Consider the following 13,441-nt stretch of genomic DNA (forward strand, 5'->3'; position numbering starts at 1 on the left):
GGCAGATATTGCTGCTGACTCCCTACATTAAAAATGAAATGTTATTATAACTTTATACTACGTAAGAAGGAACTTAAAATATTAACAACTTCATTTTTTTAAAACCTAAATTAAAGAAAAAATGAACATTTTTCAAATTCAGTTGAATAGTCTAAGAGACTGGGTCTCATTTTTAAAGGGCGATCTAGAAGATGCCACTCAAATACCTGTCTTGTAAACAACTTTTAAAACACTGTTGTTCCTGATTCAATAGTAGGAAAAGTGTTGCATACTTACAAAGGTGAAATAATTTAACACATTTCAACCCCGTGCAGCAGAATGCAGTGAAAAGTCAATGAGTTAGTATTGACTGAAGTAGCTCTGGAACCAGAAGCAACATAGCCATTAGAAAGGCAGGATTTATTTATATGGGTGCATCACCTGCTGATATAGACATACTGCCTATGTGACTTGTGTTGGTGGATGTACTGTTTTTTTCCTGCTCACTCAGATGTCATTGAACTGCAGTTAGTGTTAGAAATGTACCCATATTCATTAGGGGTCTGATACTATATCAATTTATGTCAATACAGTGTTCCCAGTAACTTCACCCAGAGGTGAAAACTGAGGCTCTGGATTTCATGCTGAATCTGCAGATAGGAGGATAGAAAGTAAATCTGTAGACACAAGTACAAAAGCAAAGCTCAAGGCATAACACAGGATAAATTATACCATGGAAACAAACAGGTGGTGGTACATGAAGAAGTCAGCATTCAAGAGTGCAGTAGGTTTTGCTGCGGTTCATCCAGGAGTAAATTTATCTTTGGAAGGGCTGAGGTGTGTCATTTATAAGAGTAGTAATATCTGCTTGTAGTGTTCAGGGCATCATGGGCTTTAAAATATGTTAACTCTTTCATAAGTCTGAGGCCTGACATGAAGATTCAGTTGCACCAACACAAAACAGTTTATGAGATTCCTGGCATTGTCTCTTAGTTCAGCTAAAAACATGGGAAATTTGGCAGTCCAAATAAATGTATACATTTCTTTCAGGATCAAAATATTGTGAAAATGTAACATTTTTCTTGTTAAAGGCATTACTCTGGAAACACAATTGTATGGATATGACTGAGTAGAGTTTGATGACCTGTATGTTAGCGTTTGTGCATGTAGTCAGTAAACATGAACATGGTTCCCAAAAGGAGGCCCATCACACTTACTTTTAAAGTATTTGAAAATTCAAACTGAGGATGGAAGTGGGAAACACTTGTACAGAATTATCAAAGCTTGGTTTTAAAGAACCTATCAACTAATATTCTCGTATTCTGCCATTGCTGCAATAATGTTTATGCAAATTCCTTTCTAAATACTAAATATATATATTTGATATATATATATATATATATATATCAAAATCATCTTGTAGGATTGGGTTTTTGTTATTGATATTATTCATAACATTTCCTGAGATCTCATCATAGACAGAACTTAAAGAATTTGGGGTGTCTGATTTAATGTTCACTAGTGCTTGCTTTACAAATTCCCTTAACATTATATTCTTCTTTATCTATGAAGCTCAGTACCAGAGTTTACATAAACAGCATGCTTCCCAAGTAGCAATAACTATATCACTTTGTAATCTTGCTGCTCTGAGGTATGCAGCCTTTCATTTCTTACTCCATTTCTGTTTCCCCTGTAGGGCAGGAAGAGGAAATTTCCACCTTTGGAGTTCAGCATCATTCAACATTGATGATACTTGTCCAACAATCTTCTATACTAGGGAGACCACATGTCAGCCACACTTTGCACTTACAATTTATCAGTACCCACTTACGCATGTAAAGATCTCTTTCTTCTTCATCTCTGTAAACATTTCAAAAACTAGAGTCAAGAACAGCAGGAAAGCAAATAGAAGAGGGACATTAAAAGAAGAAACTTACATCTTTTGTGTCCTGGTTAGTCCATGTAGCCATAAAACTAGAATTCTTATTGTCCAAAGGCTGTCATCCCTCATGGAGTCAGAAGCATCTTTTTCACCTTGCCTTTGCTGTATGAGATTCGAATACTCCTCTGTCAGTGGCATAAACGGTAATGAGATCTTCTGTTTCCTTCCAGCTATATGTTGCCTGTTAGCAGTCCTGAAGGGTACTGCATGATTGAAATGGCTGCAGATGGAAATCCTCCTGTACAACACAGACTCTCGCTCTCATATCAAGCATCTCAGGTGAGTCTGCAAAACATCAAAAAACAGTTATTTGCTTTGAACACACAGATATCATTATATGCACTTACTTTCTCTTTAATATGTCATTTCACACAAGGCATCCATAGTATTTCCAATGATTTCTTCAGCTTACCGAACCCTGAAACGTCTATTTCAGCTGCTTAAAGTCCATGAAAAGGACACTGATACTGCAAGAGGAAAAATAAAATGTTTGCAGTGTCACTGACTTAGGCCACAGTGCTGCTAGGAACAATTCAGATAATGCCTAGCAGTAATCCTGGTTACTTTTTGTTTGCAATCGACACTGTATAGTGGAAGGCAGTTATGAATCATCACTGACTTAACCTGGTGTCAGAACTGTTGCTAGGATTTGCCTTCTGAACAGTATTATAAATATGATTGTCTCCATTTTGAAACTGGTAACAGAAGACTCACCCTAAATGGGCAACAGGCCAACTTTCCCAGATCTTGAGATTTTCTGTTATTCTTTGTCTCCATTTTATCACCTGTCTTTGTTCTGCATTCTAGCATCACAAGATTCTTTCTGCATGGTACGTCTTAGGTGGTTTGGGACATGAGAATTTGAACTATGATTGAGAGTTCACTTTGTAAGTTTATTCACTAAGAGACAGTACAGTTAACTGTAGAGATACTAATCATGATGTGCATTGCAAGTTACTATAACGTTACCATAATGTTATGTTAAGGCTGCTAGGGTATTAACAAGATTAACAGGAATTTTTCTTGTGTGCTTCCTTAAAATATATTCTGGTTCTGTCAGTTTAACTCAGAACAGGACCTTTACAGGAAAAAAATGTGCTTTATGGTGTACTAGCATGAGTTTGAACATCTAACATTATGATAAAAACCATTGATGCATGAAACTGAGGAGAGCCAACTGAAGTTATTCTGTGGTTCACTGGGTCTGCCCCCCGGTCAACACTTTTGTAAAATAAATCCAATAATAAAAATGTTGCGCTGCAAGAGAATTGTTAGATACATACATACATACATACATATATATATATATATATATATATATTTATCATAGACATTGTACATTCCAGCTCAGTGCTTTGCTTAATTCTGTAACAGGTTCACAGATGGAGAGAAAATGTCTGTCTACGAATACTACTTACAAATCTTGTCCGAAGCTATGCTGGTTTACAGCTATGTTTGATAGGAGAGAGAGTCAAGTGATATGAAATGAATTTGACAAGTGCTGAACTGATGTCTTTGAATTCTTTCCATGTGAAAAATCTGATTTAATTTTATCCATGCCCTAAAAGGTGTAGTGTTTTCTTTTTCTTTTCTTTCTAAATGAAATGCATTGTAAGTAGAGGAATATCTGAAGGCATTCATGTTCATTGTATCTCCAAATTTCACTTTAGATTGTCAGCAGCATAGTTCACGCAGTGATAAAAGCCATATAAGAAACAGCAAAACAAGGTAATATAGATATGTGAAATCTAGACAAGTCAACATGATGTTTTCCTCCTTCTGCTCCTAAATTTTGCAGTTGGTGTCTGGATATGATAGTGAAGGACTCCTTATCTATAAATTATCTCCTCACGTAAATGATTTCTCAGTTTTACACATCCTGTGATATATTTGTTGTTCCATTGATTTATTCATACTTGAATTGACTAGGTTTCACTCACTTTCTGGATTGGTGGCATTGTATAAGTAAATTTATCACAGAATGATAAGGAATTTTTTTACCTGATTTTCTAAATTAAAAAAAAAAAAAAATATATATATATATATATATGATCTTTTCAGTTCCTGATAGGCAAAGGAACTTAGGCATGGTGAAGCCCCATATCAGAGCTCTAAATAGTCAAGCACCAGCTTTGAGGGTGGAATTCATAGTACTGAATGAGTCACTTACAAAACCTTTAAAAGTTATGGACAAGGTTTTCCCTCCTAGATAGGTAGCACAAGAACACTAGACTTGGTCAGACGCAGTATGAAATTGTTTTGGTTGTTCCCTTGGCATCTTTATCAGGATGTTCTAGGTACTTATAACCCTAGAATTTACTAACTAAACCTTTCCCTTTTCTCCTGGTCTTCACTATAGTGGTCCATTTTTGTCACTCATCTAGGAAATGTAAAATCTTTATTTCATAATTCCTTTTTGGGGGGATTCTGGAGGTCCCTGATCCTAAGGGAAAGCTTTATCCTTTAGTATACTGTTTCTCCTGTGTTCCTGTGCCAACCCTCAACCAAGATTGTAAAACTTGTGTAAAATGAGGAAAACACTAAGAAAACCTTAAACCATGTTTAAAGTTAGTTAAGTCTCAGAATTCAAATTTATATTTCATAGAACATATGTTGTTTTACACATTTGAAGATATACACACACATAAAAACAGTCTCTTTGTACAAAGTAAAATAAAAAGAGAGACGTTTAAAAAAATCCTATAATCAAATATCATCAGTTTTGACCATCTTCAACTAATGGCTGTTTCCTTTATCTCGTATTATTCCTTCATTGCTTATAGTACCATCATATACCACATTCTTTTCTGCTGTTTCTTTTCTTGTTTCGGCAGATCGCCTTTGGATCGATCTTTCTTGGAAATGTTCCTGTTCATGAAAAGGTTCCTCGATGTGTTGGGCAGATACATGGCTATAAAGGATGCATTAGGGATTTTCAAGTTAACAACAAAGAATTGTTCATCATAGATGAGGCTCTCGGAGGGAGGAATGTTGAGAACTGTAATGTTCCAGTATGTGAATATCATCCATGTCACAATGGTGGGACGTGCACTAGGTAAGAGTTACCATTTTATCATCTATTTATACAGTGGCTGGTAGGTTCATCCTTATTGAGAAATTATTATAATTTTCTGTGTAATAAAGTAATCACCTATCTTCTGTCCCGATAATGCTTCATGCCTAACCAGAGAGATTTTACACCTTATTTGCTTACATGAAAACAGATATAAAATGTAATTACATTGTCCATGCTACATGCATATTGGGTTGCTGCCAGAATTCCTTCATGGTCAACTAGTTCACCTATAAGGCATGGTGACTAAATCAGACTCTTTTCACAGATAGGACGAGATCACATAAGGTCTCATTTTTCTGTCTAACAACTCTATATCCTGCTAGGCCTGTACCCTCACCCATCCTCATGGTGTTCTGGATACACATCACATGCATTCATCACCATGCTATGAAAACACCAACAAGTGAGTCATCACCTTCAGCACTTACGAAAAAGTATGCTCAAAGAACCTTTGAAAGTTAAAGTGCATCAAATGAAAGAAGAAATGGGATCCAAAAGAGATGTGGGCTAAAAGCACAGAGGATGGTGTTTCAGTTGAATGATGGTTCAGTTGAAGCACAGTAAGTTTTTAAGCCATAGTAACTTGTCTAAGGCACTCAGAATTTGAGAACTGCATTTCTGTTTAAAATTGATGGTAATTGGTAAGTAGTTGCCATGCCTGTTTTATAAGTATTCAGGTTCTGCAGTTCTGACTTAATAACATATATTTGCCAGAACAGTATTTGCTTTTTCAGAGACTGATCGTTCCTCTAGATGTCACAAAACAGATTGTGTCTCAGGATATGGAAGTCCCATTTGGATAGGTCAATAGATAGGGATCTTCAGAGGTGCAATTCCTGCATCCCAAAGTCCTGATGCTTCATTTTGTCCACAGTATGTGCACATACAGCTCCATCACTGTATACCATGTAATTAACTAAGGGGAGAACAAATTGCTTCTGCTTTTCTGAGAAGTGATGAAAGGTATGCGTGTGACACATCTACAAGATTCACTCTTGATGAGTCATGTACCCATCTTCTACAATTTCTTTGTGCTGGATGTAAACAGGGTGACAAGGTGCTGGCAGGCATTTTACACGGACTCTGCCTGACAATGCCAGGGTCAGAAACCCATTTCTTCTCTTTACTGATCCCATTTTCCACAGCTTTTCATCAGATTGAGGAGGTATGGAAGAATAATGACTTTTATACCTCCTGATCAACCTTGTCAGGTCTGGCTCCAGAGTGTCTCTAATGTGGGCGTGAATACTCCTCAAAGTTTTTTCCTCTAAATCTATTGTCTTAAGACCTGAATTGATTGCTTCAATGAATGAAGCATCTCCCAAAAGGAACAGAAATATTCTGTGAGAATAGAATCTTCCTGTAATTCTTTCCAGGCAATTCCTTGTAATACTATTTAGGAATCTATGTATCAAGTATGTAGTCTAGCAAACTCTATATAGTAAACAGATCAACTTTAGAGCTGTAGTACTCATCACATTCTTCCTAGTTACAAATGTTCCTTAATACTTCTTGAAGCTGAAAGACACTACTCTCTCCCTTAGCTCCACAATGGTTTATTAGTTGCTTTATCCTCAAAACTAGTTGATAAACCACTATTCAGATTGCAAGGAACCCTGTAGTAGTTCACACCATGTTATATGTGGAACAGGAAAACTGAAAAAAGAGGTGGATATTCTGTATATAGTTTCTATGGAAAAAAAAAATCTCAGTTCCAGTGTTCAAATGGTGCATGTAGACTACACAACATTGTTATCTTCAGGTAATGATTTTATATTTATGACTGCAATAATAAACTGTAAATAATCTATTGTTTTTACATGGCAAGGTTTTAGCAGCACGGGGCTGCAGGGATGGCCTCTGGGAGCAGAGCCCAGCAGCTGCCCCATGTCAGAGCAGATCCAGCTCCAGATGGCTCCAAAAGGGACCCACTGCTGGCCAGAGCCAAACCAGGGAGTGACGCTGGGTGGGCCTCTGAGAGAGCAGATTGAAGAAAGGGGAAAAAAACATCTTGTGGAGAGCCCGCGCAGGAGCAGGCCCCGGGCTGGAGCTGCAGCGTGTGGGGAGGAGCCCACACAGGAGCAGGGGGTCTGGGGGGAGCTGCTGCCCATGGGGGACCTGTGCTGGAGCAGTTTGCTTTTGCTCCTGGGGGATGGACCCCGTGGTACAGAGCCATGTGGGAGCAGTTCTTGGAGAGCTGCTGCCTGTGGGCAGCCCCTGCAGGCTCAGTTCGAGAAGGATGACATCCCGTGGGAGGGACCCCATGTGGAGCAGCGGCAGAGAGTGACCGTGAAGGAGCGGCAGACACAAAGCATCAGGGACTGCAGCCCCCATTCCCTTGCACTGCTTGGTGGGAGGAGGTAGAAGAGGGTGGATAGGGGAGAACGTGATTGTTTTGTTTTGTTTTGTTTTGTTTCGTTTTTCTCACTGCTCTAGCTTGCTAGTAATAGGAAATAAATTACATTTATCTCCCATATGCTGTCTGTTTATCCCTTGGCAGTAACTGTTGAGAGATCTCCCTGTCCCTTTCTCAGCCCATGAGCCTATTTTTCCACCATATTATCTCCCCCTGTTGGGTTGAGGAAGGGAAGTGAGAGAGCGGTGTGGTGGTGATGAGCTGCCCATTCATGTTAAACCACCATGTCAATAGTAGTAATATTCCCATCTCCACCATTAATTTTATCCATTTGTCTACATATTACTGGAAACAACTTAGTTGTATTTATTGTATTTTTTTTTTCAGATGAAACAAGCAGTGATTTGACAACTCTTATGAAACTATTATTGACTTGTTTCAGATGTTGTCAGTTGTTTCACTTACACTGTTAAGTGGCAAGAAAAAAAGATTTTTTTTTATTGCATGTTATTCTTCAGGTGCTTGGCGACTAATTAGAGCTTTTGCTTTTGAAAGGCCATGAAGTATTATATAATGAATAACTCAGCCATGTTTTATAATGAGCACTGGAACTTGTCAACACATACTGCTCTGCATAGGCAGGTGTGTTTCATAAGAAACATTTTTTACAGTCATTCCTAAATGAAAGTTACTTGCCTGACAAGGGTCAGACACTGCCCCAGGGTGTCCAGGAAGGGCCATGGTGATGGTGACGGGCCACACAATCACCATTTTGCCACAGTATGAAATTAATGAATGCATCATATTGTGGAAGTCAAAATCTCCTGTTATTTTTATTCTTTTGAAGTTATGCTTATATGGTTATATCTATGCTCTAAGAGCCCCTCTGCTTTCATAAAAAAAAAAAAAGTGTTATCACAATTCCATTTATATTTTGACTAAAAATCTGTGTGTAGTACAAAAGCCATTCTGTTTTAAACATATGCTCTATCGAATGAGTTTTAGTATGAATCTAAATTTATAATTCTTTACATAACTGTTATTTTGTTAGTTTTTAAAAACTATTCTCTTTCATTTGTAAATGCCCTGTGGCTTTTAGAAGCACTTTTGCACGTTCACTAGCTCTTTCACTGCACTTTAAATCCATGCTAAATGTAGCATTCCAGAGAGTGGTTTATTTCAGAGGAAAAAATAACAACTATTCAGTAAATTTAGGACTTGAGTGGCATATAGTTCTATGGCTAATTTTGTGAAATCAGAGTTTATTTTATTTTAAGTTCTTGTTTGGAAAGGGCATGGTAAGATTAACCTTGGAAGCTCTTAATATTCTGTGTGGCCCCTTCTTCGTGTGAGCCAGATGTTGCAAACCAAGCTTAGTGTTAATTAAGAAGACACATCTGTGTGTAGGAAATAAATTCATAAAATTACTTCACCAATGGTTTGACAATTGTCAGATGCAATGCTAGTAGCAGTTGATTAATACATTTGTTTTAAATTGTATAAAGACTCAGGAAAATGTAAACATAGACAAGTTTGTTTTTTTGTAGTGCACAGTACAATCTCAAAGTTAATTGCTCCCACGAACACTCATGTTTCCAGTGTCTCAAACTATTCTCACAGTGATTTTTCTTACTGTTGTTGTTCCCCATGTATTGGTGCAGCAGATGGGTCCATTAATGTTAATCAATTAGCTAAGACTGAAAAATCAAACTCAATTAGCAATAAATTTCAATAGAGAGACACTTATCTTCAGATTTCAACCACGATGAATGCCATATGCACCAACTATGCCAGGAAAGCAAATTTTCAGTTTTGGTCCCTGAAAGTGCAAGAAATACCTCCCCAGAAATGTAGATTTCATCAGTAGTGTACCTTTACAACTACAGATAGGAATGGCCACATTTTAAATCATATTTCAGAAACTGTCTGTTTTCCACATGTTGAAAGAACATACTATTCTTAAGTTTTAAAGAACTAATTCACGGAATGAGAAAATCAGTCTGAAGTTTTTTCCAAACTTCATCTGAAAAGGTTTTTAATGCCTTTTTGAAAGTTATAAAATGAATTTTAAATTAGCTTTATTTTAAGCAAAAAGAAAATTTATAGTGGAACTTGATGAGTGATGCAATTCCATATATTGCAGCTATTGAGGAGAGTAGGTGAAGTGACTTGACAAATTTCATGGTTCCTTTCTTCTCTATATATTCTCAGTTGTTATGATTGCTACTTTTTTTTTTTTTTTTTTTTTTTTTTTAGAAAAAGAGCTCAAACTGAAGACCTTGGAGACTCTAAAATGTTGTTCTGACTATGTTTGCGTCTCATTTTCCATTTCAAAGGGGTTATTCAAATATTGAATCTTTCCTATGACATATGCTAGAAATAATTCTTGTGCTTCCTTGTGCCCATAAGACAGAAATGCATGTCAAGTCAGGTTTTAGCTGAAGGAATTCATCTAAAGGTAAGCTTTTATCCCTTTATAAATGTTTTTCTCAGATTTCTAGCACAGGTCTACATTATCAATCTCACAAAATCTGATTTGTGGGGTGTTTTTTTTTTTTTGAAGTAAAGATGAGAATAAGCTATTTCCTATTCTCAAAGCAGGGACCATGGAAGCAGCTCCCATGTAACATTAATAGTACTGTAGGTCAATTTTTTAGAACTGCTAATAGGTCTCCCATCAGTGCTTTAGATGTAAGGTAAGAAAGGAACCAGATATTTTGAAGTAGCAGAACTGATCATATTACAAGGATCCTTTTACAGATCTCTTTTATAGACTAGGAGACTCAGGCAAGAATGTTTTCCAGAGCTCCCATTTTCTTGTTGATGCTGTTGTTTGATATATGAATATGAATCCTAGTTACATATCATTAGGATCCACATGGAGTCAAGTCCAGTTGGAGGCTGGACTTGACTCCATATGGATCCAGCTGGACGAGGGCATCGAGTGCACCCTCAGTAAGTTCGCAGATGACACCAAGTTAGGTGCGTGTGTTGATCTGCTTGAGGGTAGGAAAGCTCTGCAGGAGGATCTGGATAGGCTGCACCGATGGGCTGAGGTCAACTGCATGAAGTTCAACAAGGCCAAGTGCCGGGTCCTGCACCTGGGGCGCAATAACCCCAAGCAGAGCTACAGACTGGGAGAGGAGTGGTTGGAGAGCTGCCAGGCAGAGAAGGACCTGGGAGTGATGGTGGATAGTCGGCTGAATATGAGCCAGCAGTGTGCTCAGGTGGCCAAGAAGGCCAACGGCATCCTGGCTTGTATCAGAAACAGTGTGGCCAGCAAGGCTAGGGAGGTGATCGTCCCCCTGTACTCAGCTCTGGTGAGGCCGCACCTCGAGTACTGTGTTCAATTTTGGGCCCCTCGCTACAAGAAGGACATCGAGGTGCTTGAGCGGGTCCAGAGAAGGGCGACGAAGCTGGTGAGGGGCCTGGAGAACAAGTCCTACGAGGAGCGGCTGAGGGAGCTGGGCTTGTTCAGCCTGGAGAAAAGGAGGCTCAGGGGCGACCTTATTGCTCTCTACAGATACCTTAAAGGAGGCTGTAGTGAGGTGGGGGTTGGTCTGTTCTCCCACGTGCCTGGTGACAGGACGAGGGGGAATGGGCTAAAGTTGAGCCAGGGGAGTTTTAGGTTGGATGTTAGGAAGAACTTCTTTACTGAAAGGGTTGTTGGACAGTGGAACAGGCTGCCCAGGGAAGTGGTGGAGTCACCATCCCTGGAAGTCTTTAAAAGACGTTTAGATGTAGAGCTTAGGGATATGGTTTAGTGGGGACTGTTAGCATTAGGTCAGAGGTTGGACTCGATGACCTTGAGGTCTCTTCCAACCTAGAAATTCTGTGATTCTGTGATTCTGTGATATTAAGTTCAGAAATAATATTTTAAGTTCTGCTGTGTTCAACTCATGCACAAAGATAAACCAAAAAAAAAAAAAAAAAAAAAAAAAGGGTTTCATTTTTATATAAGTAGATTTGAAATTGGAGAAAAAGGAGTAGATTTCCAGATGGGATTCATGAATTCTTTTCCTGAACCCAGATATGTTGTTCATACCTTAAACTTTTACAGAATTTTCACTATATGTGCCTGAGTAATGCTGATTTGCATAAGGAAGATATCCTGCTTTCTGCTTCCTTCCAAAGGGCTGGGTTTGGCTTAGCTCTGTCAATACTAAAGGTGCTCACCTACACGTTTGACAACTCCAGCAACTGATGGTATTACTATTTCAATTCATGCTTCTACATGCCATTATTTAGGAAGACTCATTTGGGAGACTGAACTTGTTGGATCCTGTACATTTTATTAAATTATGTAGCTAGTGTAGCTGGTTTGCTAGATATGAAAGAGATTCACATTTTAAAATTCATTTTTTTTTCTAATGCTGATGTCAAATTGGGCTTTGATGAATAAAAATATTATTTAAGTTTACTTCCAACTTGTTTTATTTTTCTGATAGAGAGATTTTTCATTGTATCAGGTTCCACCTGATCTTAGGAAAAATAATGCCACTCTTACTCAGAAAATCTGTCAAATCATTTTTGAGGAGAATGAATACCATTGGTTTTCTTAAAATGACCAAAATCCTGTTGGACATACGTTTATTACATCATACTTTTATGGGAATGTCAAAGAGGCAAGCAATAGAGAAAATTTAATCTACAGTTTTACTAACACTATATTGTAATACATACTGTTGTGTACAATAGAACCTGACTGCTGTTTTTCCTAGTCCAACATAATTTCTACTTAAATTTCTTTAAAATATGCAACTCTTTTACCAGTGATTAAAATGTGGTACACTTTTCAGAATTTTTTAGCTTCAGAACCTCATTTTCTGACAGAACTATTGTTGAAGTAACAAATTCTGTTGGTTGAATAATAGCATTAAAATCCAAATCCAAGCAACCAAGTTGGAAAAAGAGATGATCAAAGAGTAAACCTTCCTCTGTTTTTAAAGTAGGCAGTACGGTGGTGGTTCTATTAAAAATGTCTGGAAAAAATCAATTTTTTCTGTTCTCAGATCTGCAGATTTAGTATTCTATTAGTGTGAAAAGCAACATGCTGAAAACAGAGCATGCAGAAAAAGCAAGGATCCAAGTATAAATAGACTTTAAATTCCTCACTGTTCAGACAATGTGCAAGCTGTGCACAAAATTTGTTAAACGTGATGTTTATATATTATCTCAGTTCAATTGTATTTAAATCAGAGAAGCTTCAATAGCTCAAATTTTAGTGTAGTTATTGAAATACCAGTTAGTATCATTTTAATAGCAATCATTCTGGAATGATTTGACTCAATTCCCAGAAATACATGCAACATCATTTTCAAGGATTACCACACAACCAAATTGGCATTTGTGATACCACTGCTTCCAGAAAGGGAATCTTATATGGAGTAGCTTTAAAACATCGGGGAAATGAATCAAATAGTATCCTTTTCCAAAGTGACTGAGATGTTTAAATGGATGTATAACTACTCAAAACACTGTTCAGACATGTTTGTCCAACTAGAGAAGTAGCGCGTGCATTCTTGTAAGTTCACTGCTCTGTAAATCCTGACAAGTAGTATAGCCGGCACTGTTTGCTATATGGTTTATCACATGTAGTAGATGTATGAAAAATGATAAATGTGCACATTCTTTGTACTAATGGTCACACAAGATTCCACAGAGATCATGTTTTCAGTAAAATGTGTATGTTTTCCATAAGGAACCATTATAGGCTCTAGCTGTTTACTGTAAGATATCACAATAAAATTACAAGACTGGTACTGAGAAAGATGAATAATGCAGTATCTGTAATATATGTTAGAACATTTATTCCTTTGCTCCTAACTTAACGCACACACCTACCTACTAATGATAGATTTCTGGACTTCAAGCAATGAAAATCACATAAGGGAGGAAAAAAAATATGACATTTCAGTCCTTACTAGTGTGGTTGAATGGAGATTGAACAAGGTTCTGAATAACTGTTTGTGGAGCTTATCATGGAGAGTGAAGTTTATCTGAGGTGACCTCAGAGAACAGATTTTGATTATGGTTTTGAGAATCCTTCTTCACCTTTGGCATCTTGTTGAATAGAGAACTGAAAATC

At 37.6% G+C, this 13,441-nt stretch overlaps 1 protein-coding gene across 1 annotated transcript in view; it reads left to right on the forward strand.

The window, feature by feature from the left end:
* Positions 1-13,441, forward strand: part of EYS (eyes shut homolog) — a gene marked incomplete at its 5' end in the record, with an annotated part of 718,160 nt that overhangs the window by 606,099 nt on the left and 98,620 nt on the right. The window contains 2 exons of the mRNA XM_082756672.1: positions 2,092-2,200; positions 4,756-4,976. Coding sequence (XP_082612798.1) covers positions 2,092-2,200; positions 4,756-4,976 — 330 coding nt within the window. The remainder of the gene's footprint in view (positions 1-2,091; positions 2,201-4,755; positions 4,977-13,441) is intronic.

This window comes from Aythya marila, assembly GCF_965140915.1.
Source record: "Aythya marila genome assembly, chromosome: 3".
Lineage (NCBI taxonomy): Eukaryota > Metazoa > Chordata > Aves > Anseriformes > Anatidae > Aythya > Aythya marila.